The sequence below is a fragment of the Heterocephalus glaber genome, unplaced genomic scaffold (genome assembly GCF_053883595.1).
Source record: "Heterocephalus glaber isolate CG9 unplaced genomic scaffold, H.glaber_assembly_v1.0 deba00001461, whole genome shotgun sequence".
Classification (NCBI taxonomy): domain Eukaryota; kingdom Metazoa; phylum Chordata; class Mammalia; order Rodentia; family Bathyergidae; genus Heterocephalus; species Heterocephalus glaber.
The window spans coordinates 5,074,013-5,094,849 of NW_028258308.1; the positions used below are offsets into that span (position 1 = coordinate 5,074,013).

At 38.6% G+C, this 20,837-nt stretch overlaps 1 protein-coding gene and 1 long non-coding RNA gene across 2 annotated transcripts in view; one reads left to right on the forward strand and one right to left on the reverse strand.

Moving 5' to 3' along the window:
• The first annotated feature begins 614 nt into the window (after window positions 1-614).
• On the forward strand, window positions 615-8,837 carry LOC147826718 (uncharacterized). The gene is made up of 2 exons (XM_087217009.1): window positions 615-1,032; window positions 6,919-8,837. Exon 2 carries the CDS (start codon window positions 6,960-6,962, stop codon window positions 8,169-8,171), a length of 1,212 nt encoding a protein of 403 aa, XP_087073135.1. The 5' UTR covers window positions 615-1,032; window positions 6,919-6,959; the 3' UTR covers window positions 8,172-8,837.
• Window positions 8,838-8,933: 96 nt separating this feature from the next.
• Window positions 8,934-20,837, reverse strand: part of LOC110350769 (uncharacterized) — a 32,558-nt gene continuing 20,654 nt past the window's right edge. Inside the window, exons 3-4 of the long non-coding RNA XR_002397624.2 lie at window positions 20,051-20,131; window positions 8,934-11,054 (exon numbers count right to left, since the gene is read on the reverse strand). This is a non-coding gene — a long non-coding RNA (uncharacterized LOC110350769). The remainder of the gene's footprint in view (window positions 11,055-20,050; window positions 20,132-20,837) is intronic.

Here is a 20,837-nt window from a genome sequence, read left to right on the forward strand (position 1 = left end):
GATGTGCCAGAGAGGATCAGGCAATAAAAGGCATATTCATCACTCTGATCTAGAAATAGAGCTTGCATTTGGAACTCAGATAAAGAATGAAAATATTCCCTACCATTTGAGCAAAAGGCCTTGTGAAAGAAATTCATGAATGAAACAGAAGAAGTTATAAACATGCTTAAAGTTGATTAAAAAGAGCAATTGTACTAGGCTACTGATGTTGATATTTATTCTCTATCATTCTGCATATGCTACTAAAAAAGTACAATGTATTTTTGGCTAGAGTTTGACAAAGAACATATAGCAAAAGGGGATTGAGACTTATTCTCTTCCAAACTAGAACAAAAACTCCACAGTGGATATATTATTGTCTTCCAAACCAAAACCAAAACTTCACAGTGGATATATTTGGTCTCTTTTAAAGATGAGAAAATTAACACTTAGACAACTTATAGTGCTCTCCCAAAATAACTTGATACAAACTTTGTAGGAAAAGAACTTAATTCTGCATTTTAGGGTGGTCATCATTGCTTTTCCTACTGGCAAAAGAACATCATAAACAACACAATGAGCCTTTGCAGTCAGACACAAATACTGTGTGCACATGGATAGTAGTACATATTTGTAGGGGGCCCTGCCCCCCCCCGCTGGAAATCTTGAGTGCCTTTTATGGACATATCCGGGCCTGCTACAAATCTACCCGGCAACAAGGAAGTAGCCCCAGTACCCTCCTCTTGCTCCTCCCCTCTAGCCCTACGGTATATATGTTGTAACAGCTTCTGCAATAAACGAGACTTGATCAGAAACCTGTCTTGTCTCCATCTCTCGTGTCCCCTGTCCCCTCTCATCCTCGCTCCCCCTCTAGGGTCTCCGTTGACTTACCCGCGGGCCGGGACAAGTGGCGCCCAACGTGGGGCCAGAGAACGGGGGATCCAGTGAAGGACGCTGCTCAGGGGCCCTAAGATTAAGATTGAGGAACAAAGAGCATACTCGACATAGAAGAGGCTTGCGATTGACGTGGACCTGCCGTCTTTTTGCACCTCGGTAAGTTGAGCAGCGATTATGGGACAGGGCATTAGTCAGCACGAACTGTTTGTGCAAGGTCTCAAGAAGACATTACAGGCACGAGGGGTAAAGGTTACAGTCAAACAATTGCTGAAATTTTTTGATTTTATTAAACATCTCTGTCCCTGGTTCCCTGCTGAGGGAACCATTGACGAAGAGAGATGGAAAAAGGTGGGGGAGGCTCTCCAGGATTATTATGCCACTTGCGGACCCGGGAAGGTCCCGATTGCGGCGTTCTCATATTGGAATTTGATTAATGATATTATTTCCCAAAAAGCAAGGGATCCACTGGTAGCTCAGGCTATACAGGTTGGGGAGGTAGCCCTCCGTAGTGGTGAGGAGCTGACACCCGCTGGTGACACTGACGCAGTTCCCCGGGACGCCAATATGGCGCCGGGACCCAGGCCAGTTAAGGCCACGCCTTCCTCGCCAGACGAGGAAGAGGACTTGATGTCCTTTGACAGTGATGATGATCCCGCCCCCGACGGACATAACGTTCCCTCGGACCAATCCCAAACGGCCGCGATCCCTGCCAAGCCCTATAAGGCAAAGCCTTGCCGGACCCCCGCTTCCTCTTCCTCCATCACTGCCTCTAAGGCAACCCCACCCTCGCGGGAGGTTCCGCCCCTATATCCCTCCCTTCAAGCCTATCGCTGCTTGCCTCCGCCCCCAGATCCACCCCAAAAGGACTCCGGAACTGACGAGTCTGCGGGGGAAGCATTGCGGGGCGGCTCTGGGTGCCCCCCTCCTTATATCCGTCCAGGCCTCAGCACTCCCGCTTTGGCCTATCCTGTTGTTGATCCCCAAAAGGAACTCCGGGACAAAATAGACTTTCTAAAAGAACAGATAAGGTTAGAAAAGGAACATCAAGAACTTATTACCCAGCTTGAGGGCTTAAGAACAGGCAAGGCTCATGGAAATGTCCCTAGAGAGGACACCCATAAGCCACGACCCCCCATTAGAGGGGCGACCCCCAGGGTGCCGTCCGGGTCAAAGGTACCCCTAGAACTTGAGCCCGTGGAAGCCTTCCCTGTCACTGAGACTGTTGACGCACAGGGTCAGGCATGGAGACACCATGGCGGCTTTGATTTTAAGGTTATTAAAGAGCTTAAAACGGCTGCGGCTCAGTACGGGGCCACTGCACCTTACACCATGGCTATTCTAGAATCGGTGGCAGAAAATTGGCTCACCCCAATTGATTGGCAGACTCTGGCCCGTGCCACCCTTGCAGGAGGTGACTACTTATTATGGAAATCTGAGTATGTTGAGAATTGTCGAGAGACCGCTAGACGCAATGCTCAGGCGGGGAATGGTTGGGTGCTTGACATGCTTCTTGGGGAGGGGGCCTACGCCGCTAACGACCAGCAAATGCAATTTGACGTGGGGTTGTATGCCCAGATTCAGACCGCAGCCACTAGGGCCTGGAGGAAACTCCCTTCCAAAGGAGACGTGAGTGCCTCCCTCACTAATATCCGGCAGGGACCGGACGAGCCGTTTGCGGACTTTGTCCACCGCCTTCTCACGGCGGCAGGCCGGATTTTTGGGAGCGCGGAGACAGGGACAGATTTTGTTAAACAGCTTGCTTTTGAGAACGCCAATGCCGCCTGTCAGGCCGCTATCCGCCCCTATAAAAAGAAAACTGACCTTTCCGGCTACATTCGCCTTTGTTCTGAGATTGGGGCCGCCTACCAACAGGGCCTTGCCATGGCGGCCGCCATGCAAGGCTTCACAGTCAAACAATTCTTACAACGTCACGTCGGCAATAAATGCTTCCGGTGTGGGGCCATCGGCCATTTTGCTAGAGAATGCCCGACCGCTAAAATGCAGGGCCCCGACGCTCCGCCCCCAGGGCCCTGCCCCCGATGCAATCGGGGGAGGCATTGGGCGAGTGAGTGCCGATCCAAGACTGATGCCCAGGGTCGACCCCTCCCCCCTCTCCAGGGTTTGAATTCGGGAAACGGGAAAGGGGGCCAGCCCCGGGCCCCCAATTCCAAACAAATTTACGGGGCGCTCAATTTTGCTCCAATAAACAGCAATCCATTTCAGACCTCGTCAGAGCCACAAAAGGAAGTGCCGGATTGGACCTCAGTGCCACCACCCACACAGTATTAACCCCAGAAATGGGAGTTCAGGCCCTTGCTACGGGAGTCTTTGGACCCTTACCTAAGGAGACCTTTGGCCTCGTAATAGGCCGAAGCAGCAGTACCATGAATGGACTGCTGGTTTACCCAGGAGTGATTGATAGTGACTACTCTGGGGAAATTAAAGTTATGGTTTCTTCCCCCAAAGTTATTAATACCATTCAATCAGACCAAAGGTTTGCCCAATTGTTACTCCTTCCCCTTCTCTCCACCTCTAATAAGGCTCTTAAAAACGCCCGAGGCAGCCAGGGTTTCGGCTCATCTGATGTCTACTGGTCGGAGGTACTTTCAGCACAAAAGCCTCTCATGACCTTGTGGTTAGATGGGAGACAGTTTTCTGGGTTGGTCGACACTGGTGCCGATGTAACTATCATAAAGGGAGAGGATTGGCCTCAGGCGTGGCCATTGAAGGACACCCTCACCCATCTCAAGGGTATAGGGCAGAGTCAAAATCCTAAACAAAGTGCCAAAGATCTGACCTGGAGGGACCAAGATGGTAATCAGGGCACCATTCAACCTTATATCATTTCAGGGTTACCCATTAATTTATGGGGGAGAGACCTATTATCACAAATGGGGATAATTATTTCCAGCCCCAATGAAATTGTCACTATGCAGATGTTTAAAAATGGGTACATTCCAGGAACAGGGCTGGGAAAACACCCTACTAGCCTTACTCACCCCATTGAGCCTGTCCCTCGGCCCCCTCGAGCAGGGTTGGGCCATTTTCCATAGGGGTCGCTGACACTCCTGCGGTCCATGCTGAAAAGATCACCTGGCTCTCGGATGATCCAGTGTGGGTCGATCAGTGGCCCCTCTCCAAGGAGAAGTTGTTAGCAGCTCAACAGCTGGTGCAGGAGCAGCTTCATGCTGGCCATATCATTCCTAGCCACTCCCCTTGGAATACTCCCATTTTTGTCATTAAAAAACGGTCGGGAAAATGGAGGCTCTTGCAAGATCTCAGAGCAGTTAATAAAACTATGGTACTCATGGGAGCTTTACAACCCGGTCTTCCCTCACCGGTAGCCATCCCCCTTGGATATTATAAGGTTATTATTGATTTAAAGGATTGTTTTTTCACCATTCCCTTACATCCTGCAGATCAAAAACGCTTCGCTTTTAGCCTCCCGGCGACCAATTTCTGCGCCCCAATGCAGCGCTTTCAATGGCTAGTGCTACCCCAAGGCATGGCCAATAGTCCCACCCTGTGCCAGTCATTTGTAGCCACAGCACTTCAATCCACCCGAGACAATTGGCCTCAAATGTATATTATCCATTACATGGATGATATTCTCGTGGCGGGACAATTGGGAAGTGAGGTTTTGGCTTGTTATGCTGACCTTCGGCGGGCCCTTGAATCTTGTGGCCTCCAGATTGCCCCTGATAAGGTTCAACTAAAAGACCCTTACAGTTACCTCGGATTTCAGATGAAGGGACGTCATATTTCCTCCCAGAAGCTCACCTTGCGGCTGGATGGTCTTAAAACTCTGAATGACTTCCAAAAACTGCTCGGAGATATTAATTGGCTTATGCCCTATTTAAAGCTCACTAAACATGACCTGAAGCCTCTCTATGATACCCTGCAAGGTGATAGCCACCCCACTTCGCCTCGGGAGCTCACTGCTGAGGGGCGCAAAGCCATTAGCACGGTAGAACAAGCCATTCAAAATCAGACAATTACCTTTGTAGATTATAACTCTCCTTTACAATATATCGTTTGCAGAACCTCTCTCTCCCCCACCACTGTCTTTTGGCAAACCGCTCCCCTTTTATGGGTTCATCTCCCAGTTTCCCCTAAGCGGGCCTTTTACCCTTATTATGTTGCAGTTGCAGACCTGATTGTTCTAGGTAGAGACCATGGAAAGATGTACTTTGGAAAGGAACCTGATGTCATTATCCAACCCTACCTTAAAGATCAAATCGATTGGCTTATGCAGACTACCGATTCCTGGCCAATTGCTCTCGCTTCTTATTCAGGATCATTGGACAATCACTATCCTCCCAACAAACTCATTGACTTTGCTAACAGACATGACTTCATTTTCCCAAAGGTCACTTCTTGTTCTCCTCTGCCAGAAGCCCTATCCGTTTTTACAGATGGTTCTTCCACTGGGATGGCTGCCTATGTGTGGGACGATAACATTGCCCAGTTCCAAACCGCCCACTCTTCGGCCCAATTAACCGAGCTGCAAGCGGTTATAGCGGTCTTTTCTACATTCCCTGCCCGAGCTTTTAATCTTTTTACTGACAGTGCTTATATTGCTCAATCTGTCCCCTTATTGGAAACATGTGGATTGATCAAACTTGCTTCTCAGACTGGTGGTCTCTTCCTCCAATTACAAGATTTAATCAGAAAGAGATCCGAATCCTTTTTCATTGGACACCTTCGTGCCCACTCTAACTTACCTGGCCCACTCACACAGGGCAACCGCTTAGCAGACCTAGCTACAAGACCTCAAGTTTTGGCCTGTTCAATAAATACTGATGCCCCCATTCCAATTGACCAGGCACAAAAGGCACACCAACTGCATCATCTTAATGCTCACACGCTTCGCCTTATGTATAAGCTTACTAGAGAACAAGCTAGACAAATTGTTAAGGCCTGCCCTACGTGCACTCTACACCTTCCTACACCTCATCTGGGAGTTAATCCTCGTGGCTTGATTCCAAATGCCCTCTGGCAAATGGACATCACGCATTACCCTGAATTTGGAAATCTTAAATATATACATGTCAACATTGATACCTATAGTGGATTCATATTTGCCACCCTGCAGTCCGGGGAAGCTACTAAACATGTCATCGCTCATCTCCTCATTGCCTTCTCAGTACTTGGATGTCCACAACAAATTAAAACAGACAATGGTCCCGGCTATACCAGCTCTGGCTTCTCCAACTTTTGCAAACAATTTGAAATAACACATATAACGGGAATCCCATATAATCCTCAAGGACAAGGCATTATAGAAAGGGCTAATCTCACACTCAAAATTACTTTAGACAAAATAAAAAAGGGGGAATGGTACCCTACCAAGGGGTCTCCTAGAAACCTGATATCACATGCACTATTTATTCTTAACTTCTTAAATTTGGATGCCAAAGGTTCATCTGCAGCCAATCGTTTCTGGCAACCAGAGACGCAACGACAATTTGCTTCGGTGATGTGGAAAGACCCCCTGGACCACTCATGGCACGGGCCCGATCCTGTACTTATCTGGGGCCGAGGATCGGTGTGTATTTATTCCAAGGAAATGAAGTCAGCCAGATGGCTCCCAGAACGCCTAGTAAAACAAGTTGATGGGCGTGCTGATGATGCCGATGACCTGACGTTGTCCAATCCTGATCAGTTAACAATGGCGCCCACAATTTCAATTTAAAATGAGCAAGGATATAATTCAGCTTATCTAGTAATGTTTGGGTGCACCCTGATGTTCTACACTGTCTTACATGTTTGTCTAGTGTTTGTTGTTTGTGGTCATGTAATTGAGCTCAAAATGTTCGTTTCTCTTTAAGGGATATTCACCCATTGTTACATTGATGATGTTATTTTGTTAAAGATATGCTTTTCTCTTGGATCAAGGTATCACTGGAATTTATTAGATTAAAGTGATTTTTAGATGGGAACTCCCTTTGATGAATATAGAAGTGGCCACCCAGAAAATATTGTTCTGGTCTTAATTCCTCAAAGGGACTCCTTAGTGAAATTTATATCATGTGATCTTAGGGAACATCGTCATCATTTAAAGTTTGGACCTCCGGCGCACAATGAAGAGGGAACTCATGAAGGACATCTGGCTGAATGAACGATCCGAAAACAAGAATAGGATGAGCTGGAAATGCCTAGTTCCCCTGATGTTGCTGACCAGGGTATGGGTGGTGTCGCCTTCAGAAGGGTTAGACCACATGAAAAATATATGGATTCAGTTGGCAGGCTCGCTCAACTTGTCTGAGTTTTGTCTAAGTGCTGATGTAAACTTTCATTATATGTTGGGAAGTTGCCTCGTTCCTGTATGTACCCCATTGGAATCATTGCGGCCTTATACTCTGTTTAAAGATATCCCAGGAAAAAATCTCACATATGCAGATAGTTACAATTGGGGATCTGCTACTTGTCGCAGGCCCAAGAATGCTGTCAAATTATATTCACCTAAGGTAATTATGTCTAATAAGACCGAATGTGCTGTATACAGAAATTGTACAACTAAATGTCTGCAAGTTAAACGTTTGGAAAACATGTCCTGCCGTGTTGAACAAGAAATTATGTATAGTAATTGCCATGTCTCTTTGCCAATGGGTTGGTTTTACACTTGTGAAAGGGAAACTTTTAATTACATTCCGGCCAACTTGAGTGACACTCGTTGTTGCTTGAGTCGGTTGGCTGTGATATTACCAGACAGAACTGATTTGATTGTACCTAATCGAATTAGACGGTGGTCACCGTATACCGCCCCGGGATGTAATGATGATGTGGGTCTATTGACTGATGCAGAAGTGTTAGTCATGATAGGGTCTTTTGTTGCTCTGCCGTCCATCGGGGTGCACGCGGAAGCGGCAGTACGAAGATTAGCCTGTAAAGTGGTAAAAGGATTGAATGCCACCTCCACCGCCCTGGCGTTGATTAATCAAGAATTACAGGAACAAAGACAAGCTATTTTGGATAATCGAGCAGCAATAGATTATTTGTTGCTTTTTCATCACCAGGGCTGTGAAAAAATAAAAAATATGTGTTGTTTTAATTTGACTGACAATGGAGAAAAAATCGATGATACAATAAAACAATTGAAAGACCTGGCTAATAAGGTGCACAATGAGGATGGCAGAGACCTATTTAAATGGTTGACCTCATGGCTACCCAACCTACAATGGGTAAAACAATTGTTTCTTGCCATTGCAATTGTATGTGTTTGTCTGTTATTGTCATGCTGCTGCATACAATGGATACCAATGCTTATACGTAGAAATCGCTTTGATTTTTAGATAAAAGGTTCAGGCTGATATGATTTAAAAGCCTTGTATTCCCCTTTGTATTTTAACCTATGTTAATCTTAGTAACTAAAATGTCCTCGGATAGTTCTGATTTTGTAAGGTTGTGATTTCCCCTGGAGCTATAGTGGAGACAAAGATGTACGTCAAAATCAGCGGTAAATTACTGTCAGGATGTTGGCTGGACATACGCTACATGGGCCGATTCCATCTCTGCCACGGCGTAAAATTCTCGCCCCACCTGGTGAGCGGGCTGGCAAGCCAATGACGGGCAACTGAGCAAGCGTGCCATGCAATGAGAGAGCCCTCGTGTGCCGCCTAAGACAGGTGCCAGAGCCTTGATTCTCTGGTTAACCGATGACGGGTAAGGTGCACGGTGCAGACACGTATGTTGCTCTGACCCAAGACAGGCTCAGCCCCCGCAGGCTTGATTCTCCTGACGCTTTTCTAAAAAATAATTTTAAAAGGGAGGACCTGTAGGGGGCCCTGCCCCCCCCCCCGCTGGAAATCTTGAGTGCCTTTTATGGACATATCCGGGCCTGCTACAAATCTACCCGGCAACAAGGAAGTAGCCCCAGTACCCTCCTCTTGCTCCTCCCCTCTAGCCCTACGGTATATATGTTGTAACAGCTTCTGCAATAAACGAGACTTGATCAGAAACCTGTCTTGTCTCCATCTCTCGTGTCCCCTGTCCCCTCTCATCCTCGCTCCCCCTCTAGGGTCTCCGTTGACTTACCCGCGGGCCGGGACACATATTTCTGTTGTACTAGCCCACTGATAATGGGACAATATATTTCTTGACAAACAACATAAAAATGAAGAAAGGAGAACTCTGTCTTAGTGGTGTTGACCATGTATCTCTCTCTCTATATATCTCTATCTATCTATCTATGTATATATCTATGATAACAATATATAATGGACTATGATAACATAAACATTTTTATTTTGGAGTAGATTCAAAATTTTCAAATCATAAATTCCCAAAGTACAAGCAAAACTTAGTTACTTAGGTTTAGATTTCATCAAACTCTCCTTCCGTCTGATGCCAGAAAACTCACTTAGAGAAGCAGTGTGTAAGAAACATTCCTGTTAGTCTTCCCTGAGACTCTGGTAGGTATTCTAGTTCATCTGGCCCTTGAATGTGGTCATCTCTTTTGGCTAAGCTGAGGCCTCTGTCTTTCCCAAGTTTTTGGTCTGCATAGTCAGTGATACTTTTCTTTGTGGCAAGGCCACTAGATAGGTCCCACTTTCTCTTCCATTTCTCTCTCTTTTCCTCTCATCTTTCTTAAGGAACAGGGAAAGAAGTTGTTTGCCCTTTCTTGGCTCCCGGAGCTGTGAGAACACACAGGTTGGCAGCCACAGGCCCTCTCTCTGATCAATTATCATTTATTTCTCTTGTCCCCACCCAGCTCTCATACTGTGGGAAATAATCAAGGAATTTCAGCAAAACCACCAACTGCTGTCTTCTACTTTCAATTTTTCAAATTTAAATGGGTTTTTTCTTACTGCCAACCCTAGTTATTAATCTTGGGAAGTAGAGGGCAAGGCACAGGGTGCTTTTGCAAAATTTTTATCTAATCTGCAGCATGGGTCAGTTAGTTCAGGATAGGAAAACACTGGTTAATCATTTAAAAATTCCCCAAAGCCCACAATTTTGTGCCTTTGTTTAAAGGCTGCAGAATAGCTGTTCCCTTTGGGAAAAGCCAGCTTTGTGTGTGGTACCTGAATATAAGAGAATTGCTTGGATAGAAACAGAGTTTCATCTCACTGCAATTATTTTAATTTCATTTTGAACAACATCTCTACTACTTGGTCTATATTTCAAAGTTCTTCTGATCTACACATTTCTGAGTAAGTTGATTTCTTCCTTTGTCAGCCACAGATAACCTAAGATAATGAGTAATTGGGCACTGATTTACAACTTTGGGACTTTAAATGAACTTTGCCCAATGACTACCTCCAATCAAATAATCTGGAATATTTGTTAAAAGTTATGATGTAAGCCTAACCTAGATTTATTGAGTAATAATCTCTGCAGCTCAGACTAGGCATCTACATCTCAACAACTCTCTCTGAGGGATACTTATGTTAGTCTTTTTTTCAGAAATTTTGATGCAAGGTTAGATTAAGCTAAATTTTTCACTTGTAAGAACAGTTCAAACAGAAACATATAATTGAAGATATTTTCTTAAAAAATAAAAATGTGTCTAATATGTATTCATATAATCAGAAAGCCTTAATGATTTTATTTGTGTTCAATAGATTTCTAAAGATAACTGTGTTACATTTAATGGACCTTAATTTAATTGAAAAATCTCTTACACTTGAGCCACTTTGATGATACTTAAAAAGATCAAATCCTGATTGTTATAGTAATTACACAATAAAATCAAGACATACTTTGGAGAAAAAGATTATTTTTATGTTGTGGAAGGATCATCTTAAACACATATACACAAGTTCATGCATGTGTGTAGAAACACACACACACACACATGCACACGACCTAAAATATTCATCTCCTCCCATTCCATAAGAAGGATACCATGAAGATTCAAACATTTATTTTGTGGTATAATTCCACGCTTTCATCACTGACAATTGCAATACATTGTATTAATTTTCCACACCTGCCGCAACTGCTGCAAACTTGGTGACTTAAAACACAGAATTTTATTATTTCAGAGTTATGGAGTGCAGAAGTCCAAATCAAGGTGTTTACAAGGCTGCACTCTGTCCAAAAGCCCTGGAAGTCAGTTCTTCCTCATCTCTTTTGGTTTCTGCCAGCTCTCCACTTTACCTGGTTTGTGGCTGCATGAACCTCATCTCTGCTTATATTTTCATATCCCTCGTTGGCGTCTTCTCTGCTGTTTCCTGGAGAGACCACAATAATTAGGTTGAAACCTTGCTCTGATAATCCAGGAAGATAACGTCTTGAGATCCTTAAATCACATGTCTATAAAGACAATTTCATTTTTTTTTTTTCCCTTGGTACCAGGGAACTTGGGACCTTGCACTTGTGAGGCAGGCATGGTGCCAGTAAGCTGAATCCCTGGCCCCTGTAAAGATAAATTCTTGTTCACAGATTCCCAGGGTTATGATGTAAACATGTCATCTAGGACCCACTATTCTATCTAACACACACACACACACACACACACACATACTGTATTTGTAAATTTTCCTAGAATAACTATAAAATATTTCCATGATCATCCCCATCATTTGTGGCAGTGATCAAAGAAGAATTAATGCCCCAAAGAAGTGAACATGTAGTAGAAAAAAGAATGACTTGATCATCTTGTCCATAACTACAGGAACTGCCTTTAATTTTTCCCTAAACCACTTTCAAAACTTAATGTCAGAGGGATGAGAATCAATCAAAAAAATTAGAATGTAGAGTAAACTTAACTTTGAGCCTGAGGGAATAAATTCTGTTCAGTTCATGGAGATCCTGACTCATATATATAAGTGAATTGTTGGACTTCTTGCATAATGGAGGCATCACTAATAACTGCTCATCTGCCAGCCTGTAAGACCCTTCCAGTACTGCATTCACAGATTGCTGGTCACATCATTAATCTCAATAATTTCTCAGCATTAAAAAAAGATGAAAAGAAAAGGAAAACTAATTAATTTAAAACATAGATGGTATATCCTTTTCAGTAGAATTTAATTTAAAATAAGTGTAAAATTGCCTGCAAGTAAAATGTTAGCGCAGGAGGAAATGGGAAAAAATGTGGAAGAAAGGTCGTTGAAGACCTTGACTATTCACTGATGTCTCTGGCTTTCTTCATACTGGAGCAGTTGTCAGTATTTGTTAAAAGATTGATCAACATGGTTTGGTTAACACAACAATTCTAAAATCTCTGTAATAAAGATATTGTTCAGATAAGTATGTAAGTGACAGGAGCTGTAGGTTTTGAACTTACACGGTTCCAAAAGCACTATACTGATTTTATAGAAGACAGTCCATAGTGAGTGTGTGTAGAAAAAATATTTTGGACACTCTAAAAAGCTATATATGTAAAATCATGAAATGAGACAAGGAACTCTATTTGCCTTGATTTCTAGATAAAAAAAAAACCTGAATGTTGAAGAAGTGAACTACGTATTTTCTTACTTGCTCTACCTGGTGTATTTGCACTTTAATATCTACATTTTGATAAGTACTTTAGAGGCCACAGTTGAAAAATTCAATTAAAGTTTTAGGGTAGTGTTGTTATGGGAAAAGAAATTAAAAAATGGATTCAAGATAGGCTAGATATTGAAGAAAGGCATGACCTATTTTTGATATCACTTTTAAGAGAAAGGCACACCAGTTTAGAAAGGTTGTTGCCTTTATATGGGAACATAATTCCCAGATAAATCTTAAAGATCTTCAATATCAAATGAAAGTGACATTGTCCATATACTTTCCTGCTTTAGACCAATGCCTTAGAAAAACTGCTTTGCGAAATATGGTATTACATCTTAGGCGTAATATTGAAGTACTTTTAACCACTAAATAGAAAAGTCTGCTGTGTCTCTAAAATGCTTTTCTTAAAGTGGTGTTAGAATTAACACAACAACTTATTTCTAAACTTCTTAGTGTATGGACCTGTTTTTCTTTGGGACATTAGAATCAAAGCATCCTAAATGATGAGGGAGCATATAATTCTGAATCATATTGTGTGACTTATATGAACAAGTTAGGAAATAGGATTGGGGCATTTAAGAAATCATTAATTTTACCTAATGTATTACTTGTTTAATTTGTTACCTTTTTGATAAATCTTCTAACACATTAATCAATTGGCTACTTTCTAATCATTATATATATTTTTTTTCCAATTTTTAATAGTGCATCTTTACAGTACCTAAAGATTACATTACTCATGCAGAGTTGGTACATGTACATAACACATTTTATTTCTTTTTTCATCCCTTTCCCCTTTTCTCTTCCCCTCTGCTTCATCTTTTTGTCCCTTTCCCCATTTGAAAAAGATCTAATTTCCTTTTTTCTATCATTTATCTTTTCTTTTTTTCTTTTTTTAATTTTGGTTTTCTCATATAGGAGAAACCAGGCAGTATTTAAACTTGTGCATTTGATTTATTTCACTTAACATGATTGTCTTAGTTTGCATCCATTTTCCTATGAATGACTCATTTATTCTTAATGCAGAGTACTGCTCCATTGTGTATAAATACCACCTTTTCTTCATGCATTTTATCTTTTAAAAACCAAATTTAATAAATCTATACATGATAAATAAATTTATAGATATGCATTAACATGATATTTGATACACTCATTTTCAATTGTTTTTGTTGTAACTTTTCAAAATAAACATGTCATACCTTACAACGAATATTGGCCTTGAATATTTTTAATGTTCTGCCTCTAATTAAAGCTCTTTGTCATAGAGATAGTGCATTGTTACAGCAAAACAGCATGGTTTTCTATCCTTTTGTTATGTATATTAAAACCTGAATGACTTTGAATCATTTTACTAGCTTTGAGTGATCTCAACATAATATTCCAGATGCTTTTAAAATTTAACCTTTTTCAATTTCATAAATATGTTTCTCTAGGCCACTATATATAATCAAATCCTTTCATCTGTAGGAGTTTTTCAGGCATGTTTCTTTCTCAAGAGAAGTATTATGTATTTTGGGCATCAAAACTGCAATAGGACTTGCAAAGGAAGTTTTATAAGTACAATAAGAGGGGAAAGAAAACCTTTTTTTAATTTGGTACCAAGGATCGAACTCAGGTCCTTGCACTTGCGCAACAGACAGCGAAACCACTGAGCTAAATCCCCGGCCTGGAAAACCCTTTTGATAAGCAAATAATAGGAAAACTGTCAACAATATTCTAAGTACCCTGGATTACATGTGATAGTGTTTGGATATTTTTTAAAATTAGGATGAATCAATTGGAAGTGTTTGCTTTAATACTGCTATTTTATATGTTTGAATTTTATTTCCATTCTATTTAGTTACCAGGACTTTTTCAAGATGTTGTTTCCTGAGCAATACCTCATAAGCTCTAAATGATCTTTCTATTCATTAACTAATAATTAAAGTGACACTGAATGCAAAAAGAAGATAAGGCTAGTAATATGGAAGGAAAGGTTTCAGTTTAAAGAAAAATAATGGAGATAGCTTATTGAAGAAAAAATAATATTATGAAGCTCTGTATTTCTTCATACCCTCCATTTTTCTTCATCTCCTTTTTCGTTTTTGTTTTTGAAGCAACAGTGATAGTGATTTCAGAGCAATAAATTGAATTCTGGCTTCTTACGGATACAAAGGGGTATAGATAATTTGATCCTTCTTAGATTTCTCTTTGTTCCTAAAGTCTTGAAAATAAGAAATAAAATGATAATGGTTGAGGAAGTTATAATTTGAAATTTATAAATGATATCTTCTATATTATTATATATTTAACTGTAGATTGAATTGTCTAATATAGAAGCTATTTGGATTTTTATTTACCAATAGAAAAGGTAAATTGTTTTATTTAAAACTATAGAAAAGATAAATAGTATATTACTATAATATTTCATTTACCTATCTGAGATTACTAATATACAGACAGACTATTTTACCTAAACTCCAATCTTCATATATTCTGCTGTCAATTTTATTTCACTATTATTAGGACTCAAAGACTACCTTAAATCTGCTTCTTACTTCATCTAAGAGTCAGTCTGTATTGGCGTTATATTTAAAAATGTTTTGGGCCGGGGATTTAGCTCAGTGGTTCTGCCGCCTGCCTCACAACCACAAGGTCCCAAGTTCGATCCCCAATACAAAAAATATATATTTGTGCATGAGATGGTCTGTAATAAAAAGGTCCTAGAGTATCTTTGCAGAGTGGCCAATAGAACTTCATGTCAAAAAGATCTTGTACTGAAATAATTGCATGACCATGATTGTGCCTATGAAATCTGCAGAAGAAATCAGCACAACATGTGTAGAGATCTTAAAATAAGAAGAGCAACAGTGGCTTAAAAGTTTGGTCTTTCTGGGAATTTTTTGCTGGCAGGGCTGGGAAAGTTCCAGGAAAGATTAGGTGATACCAAGTTGTTAAATTGTTAAAATCACACCAATATCTTAAGTATTGACTTTGTTTGTCATCACATTTTTGCTTCATTTACAAAACAAATAAGTCCACAATACATTAAAAATACAAATGCTCTGCATCTAATTATGTGTATGTGTGTGTGCTGTGGAGTCATAAATGGGAGAGTTTACTTGAAGAACTGAGATACAATAGATATCACCTACCAAGAAAAGCTAAGCTCTTTTATTGTAATTTTGAAGAACTTGTTATATGATACTCAAATCCCTTTCATTGTGATACAAATGGTTTGAGAGTGGATTTTAGGAAGTTCTGGAAGTGATTTTTCTTTTTTAGGATGTTCTTGTTATCTCTTACATGGAAGAAGGATGGAGCTTAACAGAAATGCACTCCAATAGTAGAACTTGTAAAGCTTTCTGTGTATCATCAGGAGCTGAGGGGTTGCAATGAATTAGTGCATGGTTCCTGACTGAGAAGCATGCAAAGTAAGAGAAAAGGCTGGATAGCATCCCCGTATAATGAGACTAAAATGAAAGTGACTGCTTTGGGATCATCTTATTTTTCCAGAATTGGTCAGAACAAAGGATGCAGTGGTGTTGCTTGTGCTTAAATGTGTGCTACACATAAGGTACATGGTAGGAGTCATAAGTCATTTTCAGTATATCCAGTTAAATGGCCCATGAAAACACAACAGATAAAAAATGGAAGCATATCATTAGATGTTGCAGATCTGCAGAAAAAAAATTTTAAAAACCAACAGATGTACTGTTGAAGAAAACTTCAAGTAAAGAACTTCCAGTAATGGATCAGAGCTTCAAAGAATCCATGAAAATGTATAGGAAGTCTGCCAGCTTGAGCGAACACAAAGCTATTCCAGGGAAGTAAAAATTTTCTTATTCCTAACCATCTTCCTCTGCTCCAACTCTGAATGGGACAAAAAGATAAGACAGTAAGTGTGGGAAAGGTGTGGGAAATGAGTGGGAAAGAAGAATCGACTATACCCTGTCTCATCATAGTGGTATTCTGGTGAAAACACACTCTTGCAAGAGAGTAATTTCCAGGAGAGTAATTGTATCTGATTAAGATCAGAAGCTTTATTATTGTCTTGGACTGCTTACTGATTTCTGAACTTATTCTGGGTTTAGTGATTTTAAAATATAGTATTAGGAGTTATCTAAAAAGTTTTAAACCTATCTGTTTTCATGCAGGGACAGAAAGTACTAAATCTAATGTATAAATTTAAAGAAAGCACTGAAGAAAAGATTGAAATGTTTTCATATTACTTACATCCTACAATACTTAGTAATTTTTATTTTTTTTCTTTTCAGTTTTTACTTGATTAAATGTTTGCAGCACATAATGATTCCATCCCTTGCATTTTTACCTTTTAACTGTTTATTTGAAAGAAATTTTACAGAGAGCTGCAAGAATAGGACAAAGAATTTCCATCCAGATTCCTAAATACTAATTTAACACCTTAGTCTACTCTGCCCCCAAATGTACACATATATGCATGTGTGAGCACATATGCACAATATTTTTCTGAACATTTGGTACTAGGTTGCGGAAACGATGCTCTTTACTTGTTTGTATGTATTTCCTAAAATAAGGACCTTCTCTTATATAACCTCAGTATACTGTACTTACAAAATTCAGATGTTAACATTCATAAAGTGTATTACCCAATCTAGAGATCTTATTTAGATTTTGTCCATTGTCCCAATAATGACTTTCATAGCAAAAAAAACCCAGCCAGATCATGCATTGCATTTAATGGTGTCATCTTTTCAATGTCATAAGTAGGGGGAAAATTGTTTATACATTTTTTATGTTTAGTGGTGTTTATATTTTTCATGAAAATAGGCAGGATATTTCATAAAAATCACTGAATTTTGCTATGTAAATATTATTTCACGATTAAATTCAGATTATAGATTTTAAGCAAAATTGCCATTGAATGACATTGAATAATAGCTTAAGGAGAGATACTTTGAAACTATAAAAATATCCTCCTCTTCCTTGAATTTTTTTCCTACAATTTCGGCTACCTTTGTGAATTCTTTTCTGAATCAAATTTCATTATAATATGTATTTTTATTATTCCTAATTGGTGGGGGTTTTTTTTGCTATAAGGAATCACTTTCTCCAGTCTGCCATTTATGAATTAATATAAATTTGTACTCAAAGATTCTTATTTTATTCATAATATTATTCATATTTGGCTAATAAGACCCTCAAATCCATATGACTTCTGAATTCTTTTGATACTTCCTTAGTTCATAGCACAAGAAGGTATTCCAGGTTTATTTCATACTTTCCTAAACCCAGCCCCGGAATTAGGTATTTCTCCAATGACATTTAGTGGAGAGGGCTTTTTAGAAATCAAGATATGCTACTGGAATGTCATTGCTCTTAAAATTTCTTAATTGACACAACTAGGATATATTTACTTGCATCTGTGTATATCTATAACTTATTTCTATATCATTCCACCCTTCTTAAAAATTCTGGGCTCAGATTAAGACCTCTCATTCCAGTTCAACAAGTTTATTTTACCTGTCCATTTATCCATATTTACCACTTACTTCTTCAGTAGAGAGTAATCTACTTATTATCCACAATTTATTGAAACTTCTAAGACTAGAATACACAAAAATAATTTTGGTTGCTAGTCCATACTACTGTGAAAAATTTGTTTAGAGTCATGTTTCTCTTGAGTAGAGATAATTTAAATACTTATGTTCAAAAGCTGCCAAGGTCGCCTCTTTCCTTCTCTACTGTTTCCCTGAGAGTGGTGATATTAGTAATCCAAATACTGTTTCAGTTTATGTGTTTGTATTTTATAATCTCACTCTTCTAATTTTACTAATCTTTAAATATGAAACTCAAATGGTTCTTGAAGTTAGAACTGTACAGAAATCTGTAATCAGAGTGATGTTATTTGTCATAAATTCCTTCCATTCTTTCTACTCTGTTCCACTCATCCCAAAAGGTAACTGATTTTCTGATTTTTACCCTCTGTTGTTTGTGCCCAAGTGGGTGGATATGTATATTTTCTGATTTTTCAAATTTTCTTATCCAAAACTTTACATACGATACATTTTTTTGCACTTACTTTTTTTACCTAACCATTTATCCAAAAATCATTCTACATGAATTCCTAAGAATTCTTTAATTCTTTCACACATTGGCATTATATTTTGCAGCTGTACCATAATTTGTTTAATCACTTTCCTTTTATTTAGGCAAGCGATTTCCAATATCATGAAACTATAAAGAATGTCTCAATAACAACTTTGTGTTTTGTATTTTCATGTTATTGGATGTATATATTTATGGTATAATCATGGTTTTAACATTATTTAGGTTAAAAATGAATGCTAAAACTATTGAATGGAACAGAATGGCATAAAATAAAATTTACCTTTTTCACCTCCTTCCTCTTTCTTACCCAATATATCTGGTTCTATAAGTGAATTTATTTTAATTGTGTCTGGTTTTACTTTAGTTTTATTATATCTCCAAATAATGTAAACTAAATGAATGAGTAGGATTTGAGGCTACTAATTAATTATATCTCATTACTTCTTTTTACTTAGGAACAATTGAGAAATAGATGTAAGGATCAAAGACTACTATTTCAGTATCAGCTTTACTAACATTAAAGTTGAGTTAAATAATATCTTATACTTGTCATTATAATTAAGTTTCCTACCACTTCATTCTCAATATTGATTTTGGAAGAAAGTATCTTAGCTGCTACAGAGAATAAAACCCTTAACCAGAATCATTGTCTTACACATACATGAGGTATACTTAGATTTGCTCTGAATTCTGGAATATTCCACTCATAAATGTCTAAAGCTTCCAGAATAAAATATGAGAAAATGAATTTAAAAGTACTTTTATAATGTCTTTGTTTAGACATATTTAGTAGGTATCCAAATTTATGGAGCAATGAAACAGAGACATCCTATATATTTTTAATGAATTATTCATTGCATATGTAAATAGTGTGTTGTCAATATTACTAATCCAGCTGGTGGTGTAAAGTTATAGATTAAATAGAAAATTATATATAAGTTTATGCAGAAAAAATAAAAATGAAGTAGAAATTTTCTGCTTTAAATATAGGCCCAGTAGTCTCCCTTATTATTAGAATTCATCTTTAAATGTGTAAAGATTTGAATTAAATCAAAATTTTTTTTAAATTTTTGATTCAACCTATGTTTAGCCAAGGAAATGGGCAAAGGAACAGTTACAAGATAAATTTTATGTCTTTGCTTTGTCACAGGCTATTTGTCACTATAATACTTTGAAATCAAAAGAGCTTTGACATCATTCTTCAATAATATATTCCCTTTTGTCATTATCTTGTACATTGTATTTATTTAAAAAATAAACATTTTCTAAAGGATCTATTTTGGAAACATTTAAAATGGGCTTTTGTAGCACTTGGTTGTATGTTAGGAAGAGCTTCTTAAATTAAAAAATAATGATTCCTTACATGATTTTGCAAGTGATACTGTTTTTTTTTTTTCTCCTAAATCTCTAAGAAAGAAATCTCTTGTATATCTACAACAATTTGAATCTCTGACAATTTGGAGGCAGAGACATTAACTAACTGGGATAATTAAGAAATTTTTAATTCTATGATTTAAAAAAATGTACAATTCAAATATACACTCAAGGTGAGTGTACCTTTTATAGCATGTAATATTTTCCCATAGTAAACAGAGATTTATTGGAGGTAAGCAGAGTTAACATCTGGAAAAGCAGGTGATGTGTAACATTTAAATACCTTGGTTTCTTCTTCACCATTATTTATGAGAGGAATTTGACATCTTCGGCTCTCAGAGGTTTAATGGAATCCCTTGAACAGCTGCATATGCACATGAAACAAAGCAAGAAGCTGCTTACAGTATATAAGGAATAAAAGAATATATAAAAATCTTTAACAACAAAGATAAACTAAAAAAGAATATTAGAAAAGGGAATTTCTTTCCTGTTAACTTGGAAAAAACTCCTTAAAAAATTAATTTACAGATTTAGTTTCATTTGAAAGTTTACCTATATTATGCCAGGTATGAAAGCTTGTGCTTAGCATGGGTGACCCAGTAGCCACTGTTATTAGGTGGGGCTGACTGAAGGCGACACCCAGAAATAATTAGTGACATTCTAACTTATAGGCTGTAATGTCTTGGCACACTCACAGAATAGTATGTGGTCACTGAAGTACACCATCCCTTAATTCTGAGAGTTTGCTAACAATGAGGGTCATTCTTACTGACTGAAAAAAGGCAAATGTAGGATTGTCCAATGAAAAAAGAGGCTAGGCAATAGTAAAAAACAATCCTCAAATCTTGGCAATATATTACAGAGTATTGTGATAATTTGTCCAAGCCAACAAGGTCTGTCCTATACTGGCTTTAATATGAATTTGATTCTCCACAAGACAAGGGACAAGGTACAAAAGGTAATATGATTTCATCTTATTGAATTTCAAGGTTTTATCTTACAGAATGTTTATCTAAACACTGTAGAAATATGGTTTAGGACTAAGAATTCTGAAGTTAAAGCAAAAATTA

What these genes read in the sequence shown, in the direction of transcription:
- LOC147826718 (XM_087217009.1), top strand. Translation starts at nt 6,960, where the DNA reads ATGAAGAGGGAACTCATGAAGGACATCTGGCTGAATGAACGATCCGAA.